The sequence below is a fragment of the Drosophila navojoa genome, chromosome 4 (assembly GCF_054131105.1).
Source record: "Drosophila navojoa isolate 15081-1374.11 chromosome 4, UAZ_NAV_1.0, whole genome shotgun sequence".
NCBI lineage: Eukaryota > Metazoa > Arthropoda > Insecta > Diptera > Drosophilidae > Drosophila > Drosophila navojoa.
Genome location: NC_142892.1, coordinates 26,208,504 through 26,233,681, shown reverse-complemented (window position 1 = coordinate 26,233,681; position 25,178 = coordinate 26,208,504). Strand labels below are relative to the sequence as shown.

Here is a 25,178-nt window from a genome sequence, read left to right as displayed (position 1 = left end):
ATTTGATATTTTTATAAGTACGATGCTTTTTTTTTTGATGCTTCTTATGAGTACATGATCGATACTTTGCATTCGATATCGTGTCCCTACATGCAAGTAAAAAAAAGTGTAAAAAATGCAAGTGCACTTGTCAGTGTAGTCAGTCAGCTACTGAAATATGTATGTATAAGCGCGCCTCTTCAAACCCCAAAATCGTTCGCACAATTTTAAGTTGAGGTAGGCACACGCCAATGCTCATGTCCCATGCTTACACACATGCACATACACACACGCACATATAAAGGCACAAAGGCAGTCAAAGGCTTCTACAATGATCACCCCATCATTTGTGAGCATCGCGGCTTCTGCGTACACACAATCAAACATATGTATGTATGTATGCATGTGTGAGTAGTTCACAAGATCTACCAAATGCGAATTCGGGGCTCTGAAATCGCTACAGGCAGCAAGAGCTACGCACACAGGCACACAAATGCTCATAATACATATAGTAACGGAGACTGTGTGTGTGCACGCTCGTCGCGAAAGCATTTTCACTATGAGCACCAACGCTTTCATACCCTTCTCACAAGTAATATCGAAGACACATATACATATTTTGTACGAGCTTGGCAAACGGCTTAAAGAGTTCGGTATACTCTTCACACAGAAGGGAAGGCATGGGTTCTTGCTGCGAAGAAATTTCAATTTTCGTGAGCTGCTGCTTGTGCTCACATGCATACACACATCTACACATTTGAGAGAGCATAGAGCATCGAGAGAGAGAGAGAGCAAGGGAAAGATTGAGCATAGAAGGATCTTTTGTTCAACATTTGACCATCTCGGTCGAGCGCGTGAAGCGAAATGATTGTGCTTTCGTATATTTTCGTTGCTCGAGCCTAAAAGTAATTCGCCGAGCGAATTCAAAGCAGTCTGGGGCGCTAAAGTCCCAGAAAAAGCGTGCAAAAAGCTTTCCACTAGTTGTCTAGTCTATGTGTTCTCTGGTTAGTGGTTTTACGCTAACAAGAAGTCCAGCTCAATGGAAGTTGCTGGCACGCAAAAATATATTTTTCTGCCACTAACATCTCTCAAAAACATGTCCATTGCGTGCCAGCACCAATATCCTACAAAAATAATAAATAAAAATTAAAATAAATAAATAAATAAATGCAAATTTGTTTCTTACCAAGCTCACACTCAGTTCACTGTGATAGGCTGGTAAATTTAGTGGAGGGAAGATAAAAAAAAAAACATCTATTATCGAAGAAAAGCATCGATGTTTCTCTTTTTGTTTCAAACATCGATGTATCGATGTTGCGCCCAGCACTACTGCCCAAGTCTAGTCTATTAAAGATTTCCTACGCATAGCTCTTTACAATTGTGTATTTTTTTTTTTTTTTGTAAGATTAAGGTTTAGATACAGTATAATAAAGTGACATATTGAAAAGTAGTTTTATTACATATGTATAATAATGTATATGAATGTCAATTATGCTTATTTGTTAGAAGCAATTTTGTTTATTGCAGTTGGGTTTTTGATTAAAACTGATTGAATTTACTACCGACGAGAAAATAAGCGTGTCTCTTGATTCCAGGACATTCAATAAAGTTATATATATTACATTCTATACAAAAATACCTTTGGTTCACAAGGAATATGGATATATTGGATATCGATGAAGCATTAAAAGATGATTCATACATGTATGTAGCAAGATTTGTATTTCCATCTGTGGTTAGTTTAAAAGATAAAAATACATGCGTTTGTTTTGTTTTTTTTTTTGTTTTTTTAATTTTAGTTTTCTGGCAGATAAAACACACGACGATATATCAAATATTCTTCACCAATGGAAAATTAACAATCAACAAAACTTGCAAAAACCTTTACAGCCGATTAATGGAGAAGGTTCGTACATACATACGTCCATCATAAATATATGTATATACATATGTGTGTATGTTCGAATGATTATTAAACATGGATCATGCTCTAAGAGCTCAGTGCGCTAGCTCTCAGCACATAATCATTTGTTATGACCAATGCCCAACTCAGCCTGATTGAACAATTGGGAAAACTCAGAAGTTTCTTCCACAGACACACTAACCTATTTTTGTATTTTTGTTGATGTACCAATTGAAACTAATTTATGTATTTACATATCTATTTCATATAAAGCATACAAGTATAATTCTAAAACATTCACGAGGCCCAAACGCAAACCACAGGAAAAAATGGAGACACAATTAGTAAGTTATAATTTATATTAAAAAATGGAACTTTGAATTGATGTCATCAAAGATAAGACTATCTTCACACCGTTTGTTTGTTAATAGGAGAACCGAAAGACCTGAAACTGCTTAAATGTATTATAGTAGGAATCCGTAGTGTCCATAGAGAGGGGGAAAAAAAAAATATCAATAGTCGAAGTGGCTGACTAGAAGATAAACTGAGCTCCGACCGATCTGCGCTTATAGAGAGAAACCTTTAGTCGACTCGACTGCTCAACTATGACATCCCTTGAACTCTTCGGGGAACTGATATTTAAATTATTATTCACGTCTTTCTACTTACACAACTCACTGACAGACGCACATAGTCGCACACGCATACTAGACGGCTGTATGAGTGCCAAAAACACGTACTCGAATTAACAATGGTCATATTGAAATGAATGGCACCGAGGCCAAATTGGAAATTGTATGAGTGAGTGACCACGCTCGTCGATGATTCAGAGGCGCAATATTCTATTGAACGAGAAAGAGTCGAATGAATATGAGTCTGGGTCTATGAGTTGCCTCGCCGAGTATATGAGTTGCGTCGCTGCTAGCAAAGAAAAAAAAATAAGGAAAGAACGAAGGCGAATGTAAGCTCGAGTGCCTCGACGCCTATATGCTTCAGGTGAATGTTTAGGTCTTATTTATTATCATTCATTAAACTGAAGGTAGTGGGTTATGAGTCATAGATTCCATGCACACTCCAACTCACTCAACTCTTACAGCCCTTTAATAAACACTCATGCGCTGCAATGTGTGCTTAGGTTTTTATACCTTGAAAATGGGAATTTAGGGTATGTATATTGGTTTTATTAAAAGTGTGTAACAAACAGAAGGAGGCGTGGGAAACCCCATAAAGTATATATATTCATGATGAGAGCGACAAGCTGAGTCGATTTAGCCCTGTCCGTCTGTCTGTCCGTGCGTCCGTGTGTATGAACGCGTCGATCTCAGAAGATAAAATTTTTCGCATCTGAAACAATAATTTGTTCAGTTTTCCGACCAGGACATGTGCTGCTTAACAAAATCTACCCAAGTCGCATTGTGGCAGTTAGATAAAGCCGGTTTTGACTTCAGTTTCATCCATTTTGGCCGGTTTCTAGTAGCCAAAATTTACTGAATGTAATAACCCGGTACTTTCAATGAAAACACTCTACTTTCAAAATAAAGAGAGAGAGAGTTTACGGGCTCTGCTTTGTAGGCGTCGATTGTTGCTTAGCATCTCGGCATCCCTCCTTTCCTCACGAGTTTAAACTTTAATCCGTAGGGGCGGTACCTGTGATTCCATGAGGAGTTACATTGTACATTAGTGTGAAAGCTTGAATTTCCTCCATAAGATTCCTCTTGTTTTGATGACCTATTTTCAACCGCTTGCCTTGTATATGCTCTCGACCTTACCGTTGCCTTGTGGCCAATAAGGAGGTGTTATTATTTGCTCTATGCCGCACGATTTACAATAGTTCTCGAGGTCAAGGCTTACATATTGTCGGCCATTATCGGTTCGTAACATTTTTGGGTAAGCCAGTCTACTAAAAATTTCCTTAATCACCCCAATTAGTGATTCAGATGTGATGGAGCGAAAGAAATTTAAACTTCATGTAATATTCTATTAAGACTAGGCTATATTCATTGTTGGGTAGCGGTTCTATCTGTAGCGACCGAAATCCATGGTCCATTCAGAAATTCGGTCCTCTTCATAGGTGGTGGATTTGTCACTTGGGATACCAAAATATAATAAAAACAATTCTTTACAAATTTTTCGGTATATTTGTCAATTTGGGGCCACCAGACTTTGGACCTCAGTCTTCGTTTCATGGCCGATTCACCCGGATGTCCTTCATGAACCACTTTCTGTCTCAATGTTGATGGAATAACGATTCGAACTCCTCTAAGCATGATTGTTCCGATTGTTGACAGTTTATGTCGAAACGGGTATAATTTATTCGACATTGCCGAGTCCCAATGGCCCTGTTCAAGGCACGCCATTGCGTCTACTATTTCCTCATCTAGTGTGCTGTTTTCAGCAATTTCAGGTATCGATATTGGTATTGGTGTAGCGTTTTCAATAATTCTCAATATGCTGTGCTCACCCTTGATGTAGCAACTGGATGACGTTTGCTCACACAAGCTATGTTTTCCTTTCCCGATTTGTAAATAACTTTAAATTTATACGCTTGAAGACGCAGAAGCCATCTTTTGATACGCGCTGGAGGCCTTGATGTTGGCTTAAAAATGCTTTCTAGTGACTTATGGTCTGTCACTAATTCGAACTATAGTCCTTATCAAATAGAAATAGTATTTCTCTACTGCACAGACCAAAGCTAAACTCTCTCTCTCAAAGCTAAACTCTCTCTCGCATCAGCGATTAAGCGCGTTTTATTTTTGGGGTTAAAATATGAGAGACTCGGGATCTTAGTTAATGCTGACTTTATCTTCTGAAACCCATTTTCTTCAGCTGGTCCCCAAATAAACTTTCGATCCCTCTTTACTAGCTGACATAAGGGTTCCGTTCTTTCCGCCAGGTCTGCGATGAAGTTGCCCACATAGGTTACTATTCCCAGGAAACTTCGAGTCTCTTCCTTATTTTTGGGTGCATGAAATAAATTCCATTTTGTTAAGATCTACTTCAATTGTCTGTTAAGATGTATCCTAAAAATTTAATTCTGCTTGTTTCCCAACTACATATTTCATTGTTTAAAGTCACATTATTATCTTTGAAAATGTGCTCTTCTTTGTTACTCCCGAATATTATAACATCGTTGATATAATTCAAGACGTTATTGCACGGTGCTAAAAGTTCTTCCATTCGTCGTTGAAAGATTTCCGGCGCCGCATTTATGCCAAACATTAGCCGGTTATACCTATATAGCCCCCGAAAGTCGTTATCTGCCTACTTGATTCATCCAACTCCAATTGTTGATACGCGTCTTTAAGATCCAGTCGTGAAAATATTGTCATTTCTTAATTTAGTCATAAATGATTCAAATGGCGGCAAACGGTAGCTCTCGCGAAGAATCGCCCGGTTGGCTTGCCTCATATCCAAACATATACGAATATCACAACTACCTTTAAACGTGATCACCATCGGAGAAATCCATGGGCTGTGACCCTTGACCGGTTCAATAATGTCTAGTTTGTGGGCTTTCTCTAATTTTGCATTGAGTTTCAGTTCCAACGCAACCGGAATCCGTCTCATTGGTTGTTTCACAAGATTGACGTAGGGGTCTATCGTTAGCTTTACCTTAATACCTTTCCACTTGGGAAATGGTAGCACCATCTCAATATTGTTAACCGGTAGTCCAACTCGAGGAACGTTCAACTTCGTTGCCGTCTCTCGTCCCAGCAGTGACTGCCTTCCTTTTTCAATTACGAAAAATGATGCGATCAACTCGGGACTCTGCTTGATCGATATCGGTGCCTCGAAAATACAAATAACGTTAAGGATTCGATCTGAGGCGTACCCCTTAAATTGGCGTTGTGAATTTCCGCGGACATTAAAAACTGTTGATTGTTTTAATTGAAGAGTTAACCAGTCGTTTTGCGAGATAAGGTTAAATCGAAATCCCGAATCAATCACTATGGAAACATCCGCACCTCCAATTCTGCATTGCATCATCTCTTCATACTTCTCGTCACTGTCTATCTTAAGACAATTTCGTTGGATTGTCTTATTCTCCTCTGTGTTCTCGTCTTCAATTTGATGCACATATTTGCGCTTGGGATTTCCTATTGCTTTATTATTCCACTGTGGATATGGGCGTTTAAGGTTTGTTCTACATTTGCGGGCAAAATGACCTACGCGAGAGCAACGACTGCCCTTAATTTGGCGTGCTGGGCACATTTGACTGTCTTCCTTGTGTCCCGGCCGTTCGCACCTTCCACAATCGCTCTGATGAATTTTCCTCGATTTTAAATTATGGTTTCTGACTTGGACTGCATAAGCTCAATGATTTTATCTTTGAAACAAATTTCTTCTATCTCGCCCTTCGAAGACCCGAAATTATATTTTTGAATTTGTTGACGCAAACGCAAAATGAACTTTCCGAATGTTTCACCTTCTTCATGTTCTGTTCTGTTATCGGAAAATCTAATTCTAGAAAAGTTTTGGAAGCAGAAGCATTTTTTAAATTACTGCGCGTATAATAGCGGAGTAAGGTGAAACCCTTCCAATTGTTTAAATGTTCTCTGTTTTCATTGTATTTTATCTTTTAGTTTTACAACATTCTTTACAACAGTTGGCGAACGATTCAATTACGTGAAATTGTTCGGTTAGACCAACCCACATCTTTGTATTCAAGGACTACAGCCATTTATTCGTTTGTCAGCATCTCTCCTTTTCCCATTTCAATATAAATTGATAAACTCCGACTAAAACCCAACTAAATGCTTAACACGTAAGAAAACTCTAGTCGAGAGTGCTCGACTAGATACTACCCTGAACCAAACTAATAAAATCGCATCTGCCTTGATTGATAATGGTTTTAATCGATAATAAAATATCGGGAATAGTTTTCGATTTTTATACCCCGAACCCATTGAAAATGGGAAATCAGGGTATAATTTTTTTTGTGAAAAAGTCTGTAACAGGCAGAAGGAATCATCGTAGACCCCATAAAGTCCGTCTGTCCGTCCGTCCATAAACATTTTGTAATCAACAGACAAACCATGCCCCCTTGGCCCCAAATAAAAAAAAAGAATATTTCAAATAGTTGAGACTTGTGGTTTGGAACACACATTTTGACCATAGATTACGCTCTAAAAATTTGATTAAGATTGTATGTCTACAAAAGAAGTTATTCAACAAATAAATTCCCATAATATTGCCCACACTGCGGCGAAGCCCAAGCGCAGTCGCTGCTTACTGCGCAGTTACCAAAGTGAGTGTGGATGCATATGTGCATACAATAAGTTCAGAATGATAAGAATATAAGCTTGGAGGTTTCAGGTATCTCCTAGTCGAGCAGTCTCGACTAGAGCCTTCTTACTTGCTTTTAAATGCCCGTATATATAGCGCGGATAACGAGCTTAATTCCAAAAATCGATAAGTCATCCCGTTGTTTTTTATCGATTGGAAACTTTATCGAAAATTAGTTATAAATTAATATATCCTACATCTTTCCAAACTAGAGTCTCCACAATTTAAATATGTATTCAAATGTTTCAATTTGTATTTTGGTTATATTTTGGATACCGGATCCAAACTCACCACAATCCCCATAGAAGGTCTTATGCAAGTATAGCTAATGGTGAATGATTTGTTATTTTATTAAAAATTCAAATTACATTTTGTTAAGTTCATCAACGTTAATAAATTAACAACATGTGTGGCCAAATAACTAACGCACGTACAGCAGCCACAACAGCTTTCCTATGCGTGTGCAATTAGACGATTGATAGAATTACATACTGATTTAAGTGCTAAAATTCTCAACAGTTAGCTTAGTTTGAATTTGTTAGATAGCGCTGCAGCAGTGAACCTAAGTATTTCAGTTGTTGCTATTACAGTTCGAAAGGTGAAGAGGCGTTGTAATTAGAAGCGCTGAGCTCGATCGTGAGGTCTCAGTTTCAAATCCAGAACGCGCCATTTGTGTTTAACTATTCCAAAATATTTCATCTTCCCAATTCCAACTACATAGTAAAATGCAATATGTATGTCATTTGTATTTGTAATTCATATGTTCATAAATATAAATATATTACATTTATGTAATTAAATGAGTTTTTTATGGCATTTATATTTTTAAATACATCCAAATTAAGCTTTGAAATTTAGTTTCGTTCAAGGTAGTATCTAGTCGAGCACTCTCGACTAGAGTTTTATAATTATAATGTAATAAAAGACACTTACTTGATCACGTTAATTTCCAAAAAATGCAGTACAAAATTAAATTTGCTTTTGATTTTATTTTATTATAGACTGTATAGCATCCTTAACTAAACCAGTCAAAATTTTTTATGCAGACACAAACAACAAATGTTACATCATCAAAAAATTCAGTATCTCCGATGCTAAGTTTGGAAATTGGAGGACTTGTGACAAATTTGCATAAATCGTTCCTGCAGGACACGTCGCCACCATCGTCTATATGTACATCAATAAACACCGGCTGTATGAATAGTTCGCTAATCAGCTCAGCTGACTTTACAAATCTCAACTTTTTACAATCGATTCATAGTTTGGAAATAAATAATACTAATCCAACAAGAGATCACATGTCCACAATGACAACGTTAATGAATGACGTAGGATATAACCTGAGCGACATGATTAGGGATCGCAAAGTCCTCGAATCACTTAGCCTGTCCGGTGATGGCACACTAATTAAGGATTCACATATTGGCCAAATTGATATTTCACTAATGCCGCTAAGCAAAACAGCATCCGGTTGCAGCACCATGCATAATAGCACTGACAGTGTATCTACGCCAAATGAAATGCAGTTACTGCAACAATCACACGACAATAACCAGGATGACGTTCAAGCTCAGTTGTGTGCAACGATAGTGTTGAGTGAGGACTTAATTGGTGATACTACATTTAATCTGGTGGATAGTCTGACTTCACGTACAACAGCAGAATCTCAGAGTGAAGGGGATGTAAACGTCACGTTTAAGCGGCCAATCGCGGTGCTAAACGAAACACAACTCCTTGCGGGGCGACAGGGGAACAGTACTGTTACCGAAGGGTGTCATACGCCCGAAGCAGCTCGTTGCGATACACCTGAAAATATTGAGACGAAATTGTCCATAATTCAAATGCAATCTACGCCAGTAACAAATTTAAACACCCGTTGTGCATACAACTGTAAAAACAATCAAAATAATAATACCAATAATAAGGCGCCTATCTATACACCGACCCAGACTAGCTGCAACGAAATAGTAAACATATCTCCCATTGTGAGCAGCATAACTCCCCATAAAAGCTACTGTTGCCGACAAGAGTTAAACCATACCTACGAACCACCAACGGAAACATTAAAGAATCTTCAACTTAGAGGGGCGCCTGAATGCTTTGATGGTCAAAAGTTTGTGCATGATACAATGCACTTGCTTGAACAAATTGAACAACCAGCGACAGATTTAACGTACGAGAAGTCAGAGGAATATATGCAGATGCAGTGCGTCTTAGATTTAGCTGAGGCAGAAGTAGAGCTGCTTGCTCATCAGGGTGATGAAGACCAGTTTGAGCACATGCTCGCTGAGCTTGGAAGAGTAAATAAAATTAATGCAGAGCAGATAAAAATGCAAAAATCATTGGATAGTATTAAGCGTCGCTTTCAGAAAGGTGAGGAGTATTCTTCAGAACCTGACCAGCAGCAACAGGTAGTGGACATGGCGCATGACACGCCGCCTTCGTCGAAGTCGCATTTAATGAATAGTCAAAATCAAAGTAACAGCCAATCATCTAGTAGCAGTGAACGTTTACTTAGCCGACGTAGTCGCCTCTATGACGACGTTAAGTTGAATGTAATGCACGACAGCGTAGCCACTTCTGCCAGTTGCAATTCAACATCTTTTATAGTTCATCGAAGGGAAGAGGAGCCATCAAACTCATCGGGGGCATGCATGCCACTACTTGACTCTGAGAAGCACGTAGTGGACATGAAAACTAAACAAAACCAGACAACCATAGAATCTGAATCACAGAACTATAAGATGGCTGAACGCCGCACTAGAGATCGCGAACGTTTTAAAACTATCAAAATAAGTAGGGAAGTGCGCGCTACTGATGAGAAGCTGGGATACATTGTTGTACCCTGTATTGACGATGAAGACTCCCAGTCTCAGCTATTGAATTCAGCTAAAATAGAAGATTCACAATCTCCTCAAAATCGACTTTCGCGTCTTGATAAAAATTCTCTTGAAAACAAAAATGGTTCAGAAAACAATACCATTTGCGGCAAAAATTACTTGACCTACAAAAAGCCAAGAGAAAAAAGCTTGTTGGTACAAAAACAGCAACCGCCGGCGGTCGCATGTGGACAGAACTCGCGATATCAGCCACGTTCGCTATCTCGACCACGCTACATTAGTGGCTTGCAAAAGCTAGGTACTGTGAGCAAAGCAACATCTGCTGGCGGTGGTCTGAATGCTGTATCATCTTCAATTTCAAGGACAACATCAAGAGAAACACCGCCAAAACCTGGGGATGGAGTAAAGAGTCCAATGGGCATCAAGTCAAAGTCATTTCATAACTTGTCCTCGAACATTTGCTGCTCTATGGGTGCTGGTGGTAAGGTATCGCCTTCACGACAGAGCTTAGGTGACGCCTTTAAAATACCCAGTAGCCAAATTAGCAAGCCGTCGAGTGTGTTTCAAGCAGCGCCACAGAACGAGGTATGTAGTGCAAAAATAAAGTAAAAAAAATTATTTCTAATGAGATGAAAAGTAACCATAAAATGTATTCAATAGGATAACACTTCCCTATTTAAAGTGCCCAAGATAGTTGGCGCCTTGCGTGCGCCGACCACTACCGGAGGCCCAAGCAAGCGAGTTGTGGGAAATGGACTGGCCCGCCCTTCTTCCGGCTTTTATAGTTTGACTATGAGAGGAGTTGGTGATTCTGAAACACCTGAGGTGAATTAGATCATGACTTCAATTAATCTTTAATGTAACTATATATATTACTTTACAGAGTCTTTCTTCAGCATCTTCGCGAGGAAGTCTGTGTGATAGGGATGGAAAACAAATTGATGCTTTTGAAACAGCAGCATTAAACTCAAGGCTGGTACAAATGACATCCTGTACAACAGGCATTCCGAAGCCGTCAGCTCTTCGGCAACCCACGCAAATAAAACGCAGTGGATTACCCCGACCTTCTAATGTTATAAGGCGTTGACCCAAACGAAATCCGAGATACCAAGACCCTTCCTCGAACAAGTATAGAACTTTGCTTATATAAAGAAATTCTTAATATTTACCAGCTTGGTTTCTCCTGTCATTTTTGGCGCCCTTACCCATTGTCGTACTGGTGTACGGATAATTGTTTTATAAATTTCGCATTCATTTAATATATTAACATTAAATTATATTTTTATTTAGCTAAAATTAAAAAAGAGCACCAAAATCGTAAACACACTATGCCTTAAACGAGAAACGGAGTAATCTCCATATGAATTATTTTACTGAAACGAAATAAAATTAATATTTTTGTAAAAGATGCAAACAATTTAGACATACATATATTGAAAGCTGAAAACAATGAAGACTATGAATGTAACACCCTTGTGGATAGACTACAATAAATGTGAAAATCTTAATGAGTAGGCATAGAACACATAGACCGAAAACGCAATGTAAAGGATTTACACACTTTTTTTTGTGCAGAAGTTCAGGCCACTTCGTATTTGCTCGTTCCCCTTACCTTTAGGTCGGCCTACGAAAATATGGGAACGCAAAATTATTTCATGAAAAGATCAATTACAAGCTCCATTACTTTATTAACAACTAGCCGCGTTTTCTACCGGGTGCATGAAATAATTTATTTTTGTAATGCAGAAAGTAATGAAGTGACGAAGTTTCATTCGGTTCTACATTACCCCAAACGTATACTTTTTAGACCCTGAACCCATTGAAAATGGGAAATCAGGGTATAATGTTTTTGTGGAAAAGTATGTAACAGGCAGAAGAATTCGTCGCAGACCCCATAAAGTATATATACGAGCTGAGTCTATATAGCCCTGTCCGTCCGTCCGTCTGTCCGGATGAACGCCGAGATCTCAGAAGATATAAGAGCTAGAGAGCTGAAATTTTGTGTGCATACTCGTGTATACCATACGCAGTACGATATTTTTCGATAACTCATCCGATACCTTTTTTATCGAGAATAATCGAAAAATTGATTTTGTTTTTTGAGCCTCATTGAAATATTATTAGACGTGGAGACTTCAGATTTACTGTGTACATAGATATGATGAATACAAACATTTTGTAATCAACAGATTTTGGATACCACGCCCCTTCGCCCCCCCAATTTGTAAAAAGTACTGGAGACTTGTGCTTTGGAATGTACACACATTTTGACCATATAATTACGCCCTGAAAATTTCATTAGAAGTTATTCACCAAGTAAATTCTCAGCTTGTGGGCAGTACTCCACACTGCAGTGCAGCCCAAGCGCAGTCGGTGTTTACTGCGCAGTTAGCAAAGCGCAAGCGCTCTCTTAGGTCCTCCCAAGCATCTGTTAATTAAACATTAATTTATTGTCATTAAATATCGTGTGTATAAGCCGATGCTCGGAACACGGTGGAACTCAAAGGGCTTAGACTAAAAAAATATCAATTTTAGAGGCTTTGTAAATTTAAACTAGCTCTTAGTCGTATTAAAATTTTGTATTTTTTTTATTCTATTAGTAAAAATCCATTCTTTAAATCGCAACCAACACTGCAAAAATTGGTGCAATATTGACAAAAGCTCGATTCTTTCGTATAAGTGGTAGTTTTTATTTTGTACAATACAACTGCGCTGAAAAAAATCTCATGGAATGCATTCTTTCTTTCTCGTATGTAATGCTTTATTTCGACCAACCTCATCCAGCTTCGACACTGGGTCATTCAGGTCGACGAGCCACTGGGCACATGCGCTCTGCGCTCTCTCTTTCGATGCTCTTTGTTCTATAAAATATGTATACATGTATGCATGTGAGCACAAGTGCACTTTCACTTGCACATTTTATAAATTTTTTTACTTGCATGCACCTGTAAATGTATGTACATACATATATGAACAGGTGCATGGGATCGAAAATTGCATCCCATTTTGTCCACTGCGCTTAATCAGATACTACTTTTTATGCTCGCTTACGAAAGTGAAATGAGTATATTGGTTATGTGTAATGTCCGTCCGTCTGTCCGTATGAACGCAGTCTATTTCGGCGCTATTGAAGCTAGAGACTGAAATTTGGAACACATACTTGTGAATATCTACGAATAAAATTTTTCGGATCCGCCCACTAGGGGCGTGGCGAATCGGAAAATGCATTCTCCTATATGCCAGAAATTATGTAAGTTAAAAAGCTAGAAAGCTGAAATTTGATATGTAGATCCGCGTCGACCACCCAAGATCACCAACTATGGCGGGTATATCTCCGCCCATTGGAAGCGTGGCAAATCGGATAAAACTGTATCTCCCAAAGCTGTAAGTCTATGTGTGTCATATCAAAAAATACCCTGTAAGTTTTTCATTTTTGGAGCATAAGCATCCAGCTATGTTACGGTTAGCTTGTTCCATGAGCTGGCCAAAGTGTCTACGCCCAGTAGGGGCGTGGCAAATAGAGAAAAACTGAATTTTCCACAGTATTAGAGCTAACTCAGCTAGTAAATTTTGATGTGAATGAGTATTCTGGAGTCGGTGACGCCCGACTGCAACGTTCTAACTTTTTTTTTATGGCACTAACAATTTGTATCCAAATTTTGAATCAGTGCGACCACGCCCACTCTTGTCGCCCTTGCGAACTAGAAGAAATATATTTTTAGTAGGATTAAAAAAAAAAACATATTTTTGTTTTCTGTTCTATGTGGCTATTTACTTTTTATACCCTGAACCCATTGAAAATGGGAAATCAGGGTATAATATTTTTGTGAAAAGTATGTACCAGGCAGAAGGAACCATCGCAGACCCCACAAAGTAGATATATTCTTGATCAGCACGACGAGCTATATATATTCTTGATCAGGGCGACGAGCTGAGTCGATTTAGCCCTGTCCGTCTGTCTGTCCGTCCGTCTGTCCGTATGTTTGAGCGCGTCGATTTCAGAAGATCTAAGAGCTAGAGACTTCAACTTTTTTTTAAATGTCCGTATATACGGCGCGCATATCGAGTTTATCACTAAAAAGCGATAACTCATTCCGATACTTTTTTATCGATAAAAAACCTTATATCTTCGATAACAAATTAAATCTCCACTTAAAAAATTATATCTCCTACATCTTTCAAGCTAGAGTCTCCAAATTTAAAATGTATATTAAGATGCATTTTATACAATTTCGGTTTTTCTTATAATTTACCCCCACCCCTAAATCCACCCCCTCACCCTCATCTTTGTAAAAGTCGTATATCAAATACTAGAGACTTGTGCTTCGGTATACACATACATTTAATCATTATGATTACGTTCTGAAAGTTTCATTACGATCGTACGTCTAGAAATGAAATTATTCAACAAATAAGTTCTCATAATATTGCCACCACTGCAGCGCAACCCAAGCGCAATCGTCTGTATATGTGAGTGTGTGTGTGCGCGTGTGTTTGTTTGTATGTGTATGTGCGTGCGTGTGTTTGTTTGTTTGCGTGTGTGTGTGCGTGTATTTGTATGTATGCATGTGTGTGTGTGTGTGTGTGTGTGTGTTAATTATTATTGAAATATCAGTTGCTTGTAGGGTTCAGGGGATCTCGTAGTCGAGCAGTCTCGACTACAGCTTTCTAACTTGTTATTTATCTAGTAGTTTGTTGGATATTATTTTCCTTTTTCTTTCTCTTCTGTTTTTCTGGGTCATCCTGAACTGTCGTGCCGAAATATATCTCTATTGGTTTTCTTTTAGTAACTTAATGGTAGGAGGCGTTATATTCCTTTACTGCTTTAAAAAGTGTATCTGTGAAAGTCATATCTTTATTGTCTTGTCTTAGGCAAGTCATTATCTCTGATAGGGTGATGTGAAATCTCTCTATTTGTCCGTTACTTGTTGAGTTATAGGGAGGGGTAGTATAAACCTCGATACCTAGTTGATCTTGCAGCAAGAACTTTATAGAGGCTGAATTGAAAGCTCGCTCGTTATCGATTACTACAGTTCTGGGCATGCCGAATGCAATTAGGATTTTTCTTAATGGGATTCTGATATCCTCTGCAGATCTTTAGAATCTTGACATGAACGTATTTTGAGAATTTATCGATGCTAGTTAAAATAGTCTTATTTTCTGTTATATAAATATCTATATGAATGATTTCGCCTGAAAATTTGGGAATTGGTGTCACTTGAATTGCGGGATGTGGAGGGTGTCTATCATATTTTGACTCTCTGCATGTTAAGCATGATTTTGTAATTTCTTTAACCTTTTTGTGTAGTTGTGGGAAGAAAAATTTGTCTAGAACTTGGGCTTTATTTTCTGATGCATTTCTGTGTGCTCGTCTATGCTCTTGTGTTATTTATTTATTTCTCAAAGCTATTGACAAAAACGAGAGTCAAATTAAATTTAAAAAAAAGACTAAACAAAGTACAGGATATAATATCAATAGTAACACCGAGCCGATGGGGGTATTTTATTTGCCAGTCCGGTCAGCTATGCCCACGTCTCACAGCCAAATATGGTCAGTGAAACTAATGATGCTATAAAAGGAGAGTGTTAGTAAGAAAACTTATAAAAAAAAATATTAAATGTAGATTTATTAACTATATCTAACACGATAAAATAATAAATAACTCTTAAAATAAAAAAAAATAAAAATACAATAAACAAGAATTAGTATAGAACAAGTAAGAAAGCTCTAGTCGAGACTGCTCGACTACAAGATCCCCTGAACCCTACAAGCAACTGATATTTCAATAATCATTAGAACACACATACCCGCTAAAAACAAATACACGCACACACATACACATACAAACAAACACACGCACACACACACGCATATACAGGCGATTGCGCTTGGGTTGCGCTGCAGTGTTGGCAATATTAGGAGAATTTATTTGTTGAATAATTTCATTTCTAGAAGTACCATCGTAATGAAACTTTCAGAACGTAATCATGATGTTTAAATGTATGTGTATACCGAAGCACAAGTCTCTAGTATTTGATATACGACTTTTACAAAGATGTGGGTGAAGGGGTGGATTTAGGGGTGAGGGGTAAATTTTAAGAAAAACCGAAATTGTATAAAATGCATCTTAATATACATTTTGGTACATTTGGAGACTCTAGCTTGAAAGATGTAGGAGATATAATTTTTTAAGTGATCTTCGATAAGGTTTTTTTATCGATAAAAAAGTATCGGAATGAGTTAACGTTTTTTAGTGATAAACTCGATATGCGCGCGATATATACGGACATTTTAAAAATAAGTTGAAGTCTCTAGCTCCTGTATCTTCTGAAATCGACGCTCTCAAACATACGGACAGACGGACGGACAGACAGACGGACAGGGCTAAATCGACTCAGCTCGTCGCCCTGATCAAGAATATATATACTTTGTGGGGTCTGCCACGCCTCCTTCTGCCTGTTACATACATTTCAACAAAACCATTATACCCTGATTTCCCATTTAATACAATTTTGGTTTTTGTCAAAATTTACCCCCCACCACTATATCCACCCCCAACATTGCGTTGTTTCATTGTATCGTTGCCTAGAATACCATGAAAAATTTTTAGAGTGGGTAATACGAAAAATCTGATTGGAGTGTTGAGGTTAAAATGATTCAGAAATATATGATGGGTCATGGCTATTTTTCCACCTATAGAATTAGCGAAAAAAGCTTCTTTATTCTTTTTTGCGTTGGGTACTAGGGAAAACTTTATGTAATTCTGTTTGGAAGTTCAGTACCTGTCCATCCCTCGTTTTGCATTGGAAGTAAGGTAACGAGTAACGATTAAGGCTAAAGAATTGGCATCAGACATATCAGCAATTTCTACTTGAATCTGGTTGTCTGCGGTTGCTTCGTTCTCGTACGGTGTTTCGACGATACCTTGCTCCTCTGCAGCAGCATAGTAGGCCTGTTCACTCATACACTGCTCGTATGCCTCGGCATAAGCTTTGGCGGCGTATGCGTTTGCATAAGCATTTGCGTAAGCGTTAGCCTCATCATCTACGTTCTGAACCTGGGTTTCCCAATGGGTTTTCTGTCCTAGAAGATAAGCGTCTTTTTCCCAGTAAATTGGTTTATTTGGCCTATTCATATAATTCACATTCCAGGTTCTGGTAGACGAGTCGACTTCCATTTGTTGTGGAGCCGGTTGTGGCTTTGGAGCTATTGCGTTAAGGAACTGTAGTGGTTGTTGGTGTATGGGTCTTGGTATGAAACCTGAATTCTGGGGGTTAAACTTAGGCTTTAGTGGATAATACAGATCCGGATTGAAGTTGGTTCGATTTAAGACATGTGGGTTATTATATCGAAATGAAGATTGAGTAATTCTATTTTTATGATTGTACTTCGGAGCAAGCGAAGGGGCTCTTATGGGGTTAACGGAATTTCTAATCGACTGGTTCTCAATCAGTCGGCACAAGTGAAGAGCATGTTTAAGGTCGGCTGGCTCTTTGATGGCTAATAACCTTGGTAAGTCTCCGTTGAGACCTCTGATAAATGTATCTAATGCTTTGTCCCTATAAATCTTGGTAATAGCTCTTACTGTTTCTGCAGATGAATCATGGTTGTTTATCTGAATCAATATTAGAGACAGATGATAATAAACGGCTTGGTAAAATTCGTCTATTGATCGCCCATTTCGCCTAAGAATATAGAGTTGGTATTCCAGTGTCTTAAGATCTCTGCGATCTGCGAAATGATCAGTGAGACATTGGAATATGGCTTTCCAATTTAGTGGGGTATTATATGCTTCTAATACAGCATCGGCTTCGCCAACTACTTTACTTCTTACTACCATTAAGATACCATAGTGCTTTAGTGTTCCCTGTACAGTATCCTGTCTACACTTTTGCGCCATGAAGTGAATTCTGCTCTATTCCCAGAAAAGTCTTTTAAAACTCTTACAACGTCTGGTAACTTGTCTAACTAACGAGTCAACGATTCGTCCCATATGTTCTGGGAGAATCGTCTGATCTTGCTCGGCTGAAACGGTTGTACCTGCGTTAAGTAACTCGTCACCTTTCTCAGACAATATCTTTCGTCAATGGTCACGGACAGATTTAAAGAATTTTTATCGAATCGGAAAATGATACTGGTTTGTTTTCAGAAGATGTTCTTGAAATCTTAATTTATCTTAGTAAATTCCTACGCGATCAACGCAGTGATCTTCCTGGCTATTATTGTATGGCTTTGCGGGCCATACGCTATACCGGGCAACTAGATGTCGCTCAGTAGTACAGTTTAGAGTTTTCTTAAAGTGTTAAAGTTCAATATTTCTTGTGTTTTCCTTAATTTCTAGGTGAATTGTTTAATGTTTTTTATTTTTATTTTTTTATTTATTTTTTTTTTTTTTTTTTTAAATCTTATTTACTATGCTTACAATATAATTTTTAGCATCGTTGACTCCCGCGATGATGGTCCGGATTGCTCCTTTTCGTCAGATTCCAGTATTAGTGGTGTGTCTGTTACTAAAGATCCTGCGACGTACACTGATTACGAGGTAACTTAGGGTGCCAACAATGTTTTTGACCCACGACCGTACCTCGTTTACGTAGTTAGAGTCACTCTTTCACGAACACGGTGTAGCTGCGGATTAGGTACTATTACGGATCGTTCGAATGCTCCCGTTAGCTACGGATTAGGTACTAACGTTTCGATAGTTGCGGATTAGGCACTAAGGATTTTCGTCGCGTTCCTAGCAGCTATATTTCGTTATAGGTGCTCTCGCGAACAATAGTTGATACTATGTTTTTCGACGCGTAAACTTTCTAAGATAACAATCGCGGGTCCCTGCTCGGGCGCCAATTAAATACGCGAAAGCGGTTTTTGGATTAAAAAACATTTGATTAGAACTAAACTTAAGAATAATTATACAAGAACTATTTATATGAAGGCTGCCGCTGCTGCTATTGGCGTCGCTGCCGCCGTGGTCACTGCTGTTGCTGCTGATAGGTGTCTTGTGACACGATGGCTCTCACGGTGGTGCTGATCGGTGCGCTGACTCGGCGCTCGTGGCGGAAATGCACACGTTGACCAGAATGTGTTTTGGCCAAGTGCATTGATCTTATTATTATTGTTGACGATAGGCTCCCACGGTTGCGATTGCGTTGCTGTTGTATTCTGCTGGCAAAGCGCACGTGTCAAAAGTGCATGCACTGGAGCCGTGATATAATTGGGCCGGTGCAATGCCCTTTTGTAGGGTCTGTCGTTAACTTATATGTACATACATGCGTATGTATGTATGTGAGTACTTCACAAGATCGACCAAATGCAAATGTTGGGCTTTAAAATTGCTTCAGGCAGCAAGAGCTTCGCACACAGGCATACAAATACTCGTAATACATTTAGCAAGGTAGAGTGTGTGCGGACACGCTCGTCGCGAAAGCATTTTTATTATGAGCCCCAACGCTTTCATACCCTTTTCGCAAATAACGAAACTGCAAATATTTGGTACGAGCTTGGCAAACGGTTTGATAAGTTCGGTATACTCTTCACACAGAAGGCTGCTGCTTGTGCTCACATGCATACACACATATACACATTTGAGAGAGCAAAGAGCATCGAGAGAGAGAGAGAGAGCGTAGAGGGATCTTTTGTTCAACCATCGACCATCTCGGTCGATGATTGTGCTCTCGCATATTTTTGTAGTCCGACCCCTAAAAGTGATGAGCCGAGCAAATACGAAAATAAGTGTGCAAAACACTTTACACTACGTGTCCGGTCTATGTGCTAGTAGTAAGCATAGTCATTAAGCATAATCATAAAGCGGTATAGCAACTAGCTTTTGAGAGGGTAACATTAATTTGAATGTTGGGCGGGTGCGATCAGCAATGCAACCATGCAGCTCTAAAGCTCGCTGCGGTGAGGTTGCATTACGGACGCTGCGAAGAGCTTTTGCAGAAAAGAGCAGCAAAAGCTGCGGAGAGAGGGTTAGCTAGTTTTCGGCGCTTGAAAGCGAAAGACGGGTTCTTGATAGCGAGTGTTCGCGCAGAGGCGAAGATAAGATAGGCTAAGAGTAAGCGCGGAATTGTCAGCGAAGTGGAATCTTGTAACTATCGGAGTAAGTTTGCAACAATAAATGGGATCAAGAAACAGAATTTAACATCTGTGTGCTGGCTGCTAGTAACAAACCTAACAATTAACGAGTAGCTTGAATGTACCGAGTCACGTTCCCGCATAACGGCGATCCCGGCAATCTTGAGTACGCCAAGCTGCGCAACTCGATTTTCGCATAACTGCGATCCCGGCAATCTTGAGTACGCCAAGTTGCGCAACTCGATTGCTGTCGCCCTCCCGCGTGAAGATGCGTGGACACGATCGACGAGGTTATGCCACGTGGACACCTAACCTCTAACCAATACCCCTCCCCCCCCCTTTCCCCATCTCTCCGCCAACGCGTCCCGCAGTTACTTACAAATTTTCTTGTGAGTTCTGGCCCTGGTTAGACTGAGTCCATCACCCCGGCTTAAAAGTAACCTTACAATATTTTTATATAAATCGAAATTGGAATTTTAGCCATACTATATGTATGTTTTTATTAGTTTGGTTATTCTTGCACATTCTTAAAGTCACATCAGCAGTTAGTTTCGTTTAGTTCTGCTAGATGGCGCTGCAGCAGTGAATCTATTTAAGTTTTACCATTGCGATTTCCAAAATAAAAAGCGTGACGCTTTATCATACATTATAAAAACGTACATAGCGCGTGCATATCGAGTTTATATATTTTCGTAGCCTGAACCTAAAAGTGAGGAGCCGAGCAAATACGAAGTTGAAAAAGTGTGCAAAACGCTTTACACTAAGTGTCCGGTCTATGTGCTCCTTGATTAGTGGCTAGAGTCTTCAGGTTTTAAACATATATATATTAATTAAGCTGTATTTTATACAATTTCGATTTTTGTTAAAATTTACCCCCCACACTTATATCCGCCCCGTAACCTTTTGGCATATGCATGCATATTCATGTTATAAACATAATCTGAAAGTTTCATGAAGATAGTCCATTGATAAATAAAGTTATTAAACAATCAAATTTCCAAGGTACGTGCGAATAAAATAAATATTTACACTTACAAATTGCTGGAATTTTGATCAAACAAATGTTTATGTTTAACGATAAAGCAGATGCATTAATTACTAATTTATATATAGCTGTCAAGTTGACGCAGATTCGGCGATAATATATTGCAGGTATTAAAATACCGCTGCTTACTATTATAGGTCGGGCACTGTCTCCTTTTGTGTGGTCAGACTCAATTGCTTGGTAGAGACGGTTATTTGTAGGTAAAGGCGTCTAATTTGCATAAACACGCACATAATCTACAATCATCGCACTGTTATTTGTCCATGTAGATGCCCAAGTATCGCGTTTTTCCCAAAACGAAAGAGCGGCCCGCGGTTGTTTATTTTTGTACGGCTTTACGTCGTCCAATAGTATGCTGTCTTTGAAATTTAGAAATCCACCAACTGTAACGCCAAAAATGATGAAACATTTCTCATTAAAAAATGGCAAGCCATCGTAAATCTCGCCATAAATATCATCGTCGACCAAAAGTGTTAGCTTGTCTCGTTGCCAGATCATTGTATAATTATGAAAATCGTCACCATAGTGCTTTTTATCAAGTCGATTCTTTAAAATTTCTATGGCATCTCCTTCTTGCCAAATGATAATGCCACCATATAGGCGGTGACCCGATATATCATCTTGCTGAGAGCTGCGCAAAAATTCATTTCCTCGAGCATAAGCAATCCCTAAAAATATGATTTTTTTATAAGACTTTTGTATTTAAATAAAACAATATAAAGCAGATATAGATAATGCGAATAATATTTGATCATCCGAAATTACAATTTTTAGTATTAACAATGTGCAAACTTTTAGAATTACTATACTTTCAGATGGAAGAACAGAGCGAAAATTGAAAATATGCCGCCACAATAAAACTGTATATAATACATGCATATGGATAACATACAAATAACGGATCACAGAACAGCCTTCACGCTCTCTTCACGAGATCAGTCTAGACCAATTAGTTGCTTACAGCATAGAACAGCTTATTATTATATTCCCCGGAGAAAGCATGTGAATTTAAAAAAAATAAAAATAAAATAATAATAAAAATAAAACAAGTAATAAGGTTCTAGTCGAGACTGCTCGACTAGGAGATACCCTGAACCCTCCAAGCTGATATGCTTATCATTCTGCACTTCTTTTATGCACGCACACATACATTCACATGCATCCACCCTCACGCGCCCGCGCTCTGCTAACTGCGCAGTAAGCAGCGACTGCGCTTGGGCTGCGCTGCAGTGTGGACAATATTATGAGAATTTATTTGTTGAATAATTTCTAGACGTACAATCTTAATAAAACTATTAGAACGTAATCATAATGTTCTAACGTGTGTACATTCCAAAGCACAAATCTCTAGTACTTGAAATGTGTCTTTTACAAATTGTGGGCAGAGGGGTAGGGAAGGGGCAGAGGTAGCCAAAATCTGTAAATTACCAAATGTTTGTATTAATCATATGTATATACACAGTAAATCTGAAGTTTCCACGTCTATGAGTGTTCAAAAGAGGCTGAAAAAAACCAAATCAATTTTTTGATTATTCTCGATAAAAAGTTATCGGATGATTTATCGAAAAAATAAAGCATACTTGTCCCACTAACCAGAGAGCACATAGACCGGACACGTAGTGTAAAGCGTTTTGCACACTTATTTTCGAGAGTAACCTCCCAGAGAACTTCGTATTTGCTCGACTCTTCACTTTTAGGGAGAGATGGTCGATGGTTGGCAGGGATGCCAAGTCAAAATTTGAGAATTACTTAGCCAGGCTCCAAAATCTACGTGTTTTTCCGCAGCACAATTTTGATAAAATTCCTAAAAATAAATAAACCTTTACATTTTTACACTAACTGTATAACACCTCGTTGTTATTAATTTCATTTGCCGTTTTAGAAAGCAAATTACATTGTTCAAATTATACATATTAATTAATGTACGTTTTACAACAAAACTTTATACATGTTTTGATTAAAATATTGTAGGTGTTTGTCAGAAGGCTCTAAGTTTTCGTAAACATATCAAAAATGGAATTTAGTGCTGCTAACCCAATATAAACCATATCAGCTTTTTTAATTAAAAAATTTTTAGTTTTTAGGGTATTTTTCAATATTTTATAAAAGTACGTAGTTTTAGTCTCATCACACGTAGGCACGTAGATCTCCTTTAAAATACGGAGATCTACGTGAAAAGACGGAGGGTTGGCATCCCTGTTGGTTGACCAAAAGATCCTTCTATGCTCAATGTTTCCGTTGCTCTCTCTCTCTCTCTCTCTCTCGATGCTCTTTGCTCTCTCAAATGTGTATATGTGTGTATGCATGTGAGCACAAGCAGCAGCCTTCTGTGTGAAGAGTATACCGAACTTATCAAACCGTTTGCCAAGCTCGTACCAAATATTTGCAGTTTCGTTATTTGCGAAAAGGGTATGAAAGCGTTGGGGCTCATAATAAAAATGCTTTCGCGACGAGCGTGTCCGCACACACTCTACCTTGCTAAATGTATTACGAGTATTTGTATGCCTGTGTGCGAAGCTCTTGCTGCCTGAAGCAATTTTAAAGCCCAACATTTGCATTTGGTCGATCTTGTGAAGTACTCACATACATACATACGCATGTATGTACATATAAGTTAACGACAGACCCTACAAAAGGGCATTGCACCGGCCCAATTATATCACGGCTCCAGTGCATGCACTTTTGACACGTGCGCTTTGCCAGCAGAATACAACAGCAACGCAATCGCAACCGTGGGAGCCTATCGTCAACAATAATAATAAGATCAATGCACTTGGCCAAAACACATTCTGGTCAACGTGTGCATTTCCGCCACGAGCGCCGAGTCAGCGCACCGATCAGCACCACCGTGAGAGCCATCGTGTCACAAGACACCTATCAGCAGCAACAGCAGTGACCACGGCGGCAGCGACGCCAATAGCAGCAGCGGCAGCCTTCATATAAATAGTTCTTGTATAATTATTCTTAAGTTTAGTTCTAATCAAATGTTTTTTAATCCAAAAACCGCTTTCGCGTATTTAATTGGCGCCCGAGCAGGGACCCGCGATTGTTATCTTAGAAAGTTTACGCGTCGAAAAACATAGTATCAACTATTGTTCGCGAGAGCACCTATAACGAAATATAGCTGCTAGGAACGCGACGAAAATCCTTAGTGCCTAATCCGCAACTATCGAAACGTTAGTACCTAATCCGTAGCTAACGGGAGCATTCGAACGATCCGTAATAGTACCTAATCCGCAGCTACACCGTGTTCGTGAAAGAGTGACTCTAACTACGTAAACGAGGTACGGTCGTGGGTCAAAAACATTGTTGGCACCCTAAGTTACCTCGTAATCAGTGTACGTCGCAGGATCTTTAGTAACAGACACACCACTAATACTGGAATCTGACGAAAAGGAGCAATCCGGACCATCATCGCGGGAGTCAACGATGCTAAAAATTATATTGTAAGCATAGTAAATAAGATTTAAAAACAAAAAAAAAAATAAATAAAAAAATAAAAATAAAAAACATTAAACAATTCACCTAGAAATTAAGGAAAACACAAGAAATATTGAACTTTAACACTTTAAGAAAACTCTAAACTGTACTACTGAGCGACATCTAGTTGTCCGGTATAGCGTATGGCCCGCAAAGCCATACAATAATAGCCAGGAAGATCACTGCGTTGATCGCGTAGGAATTTACTAAGATAAATTAAGATTTCAAGAACATCTTCTGAAAACAAACCAGTATCATTTTCCGATTCGATAAAAATTCTTTAAATCTGTCCGTGACCATTGACGAAAGATATTGTCTGAGAAAGGTGACGAGTTACTTAACGCAGGTACAACCGTTTCAGCCGAGCAAGATCAGACGATTCTCCCAGAACATATGGGACGAATCGTTGACTCGTTAGTTAGACAAGTTACCAGACGTTGTAAGAGTTTTAAAAGACTTTTCTGGGAATAGAGCAGAATTCACTTCATGGCGCAAAAGTGTAGACAGGATACTGTACAGGGAACACTAAAGCACTATGGTATCTTAATGGTAGTAAGAAGTAAAGTA

At 38.7% G+C, this 25,178-nt stretch overlaps 3 protein-coding genes and 1 long non-coding RNA gene across 5 annotated transcripts in view; 1 reads left to right on the top strand and 3 right to left on the bottom strand.

Moving 5' to 3' along the window:
• LOC149091568 (uncharacterized) overlaps positions 1-25,178 on the bottom strand; it is a 161,684-nt gene that overhangs the window by 98,189 nt on the left and 38,317 nt on the right. The window lies entirely within an intron of this gene.
• The window catches only part of Chmp1 (charged multivesicular body protein 1), a 103,977-nt gene that overhangs the window by 51,047 nt on the left and 27,752 nt on the right, over positions 1-25,178 (bottom strand). The window lies entirely within an intron of this gene.
• GNBP2 (Gram-negative bacteria binding protein 2) overlaps positions 1-25,178 on the bottom strand; it is a 171,371-nt gene that overhangs the window by 132,923 nt on the left and 13,270 nt on the right. The window contains exon 4 of one of the 2 annotated variants that reach the window (XR_016196859.1): positions 20,987-21,799. Coding sequence is in view for 1 of the 2 variants with exons in the window: in XM_089260495.1 (XP_089116621.1) it covers positions 21,342-21,799 (458 nt within the window). In the remaining variant the exon portion in view is untranslated. Of the gene's footprint in view, positions 1-20,533; positions 21,800-25,178 lie in introns of those variants that run through there. The other variant, XM_089260495.1, reaches the window with a different exon arrangement.
• On the top strand, positions 1,535-11,119 carry ssp2 (short spindle 2). Its single transcript, XM_018099732.3, has 6 exons — positions 1,535-1,683; positions 1,779-1,885; positions 2,156-2,226; positions 8,215-10,593; positions 10,669-10,833; positions 10,892-11,119. The coding sequence occupies exons 1-6, from the start codon at positions 1,637-1,639 to the stop codon at positions 11,093-11,095; spliced, it is 2,973 nt and encodes a 990-aa protein (XP_017955221.1). The 5' UTR covers positions 1,535-1,636; the 3' UTR covers positions 11,096-11,119.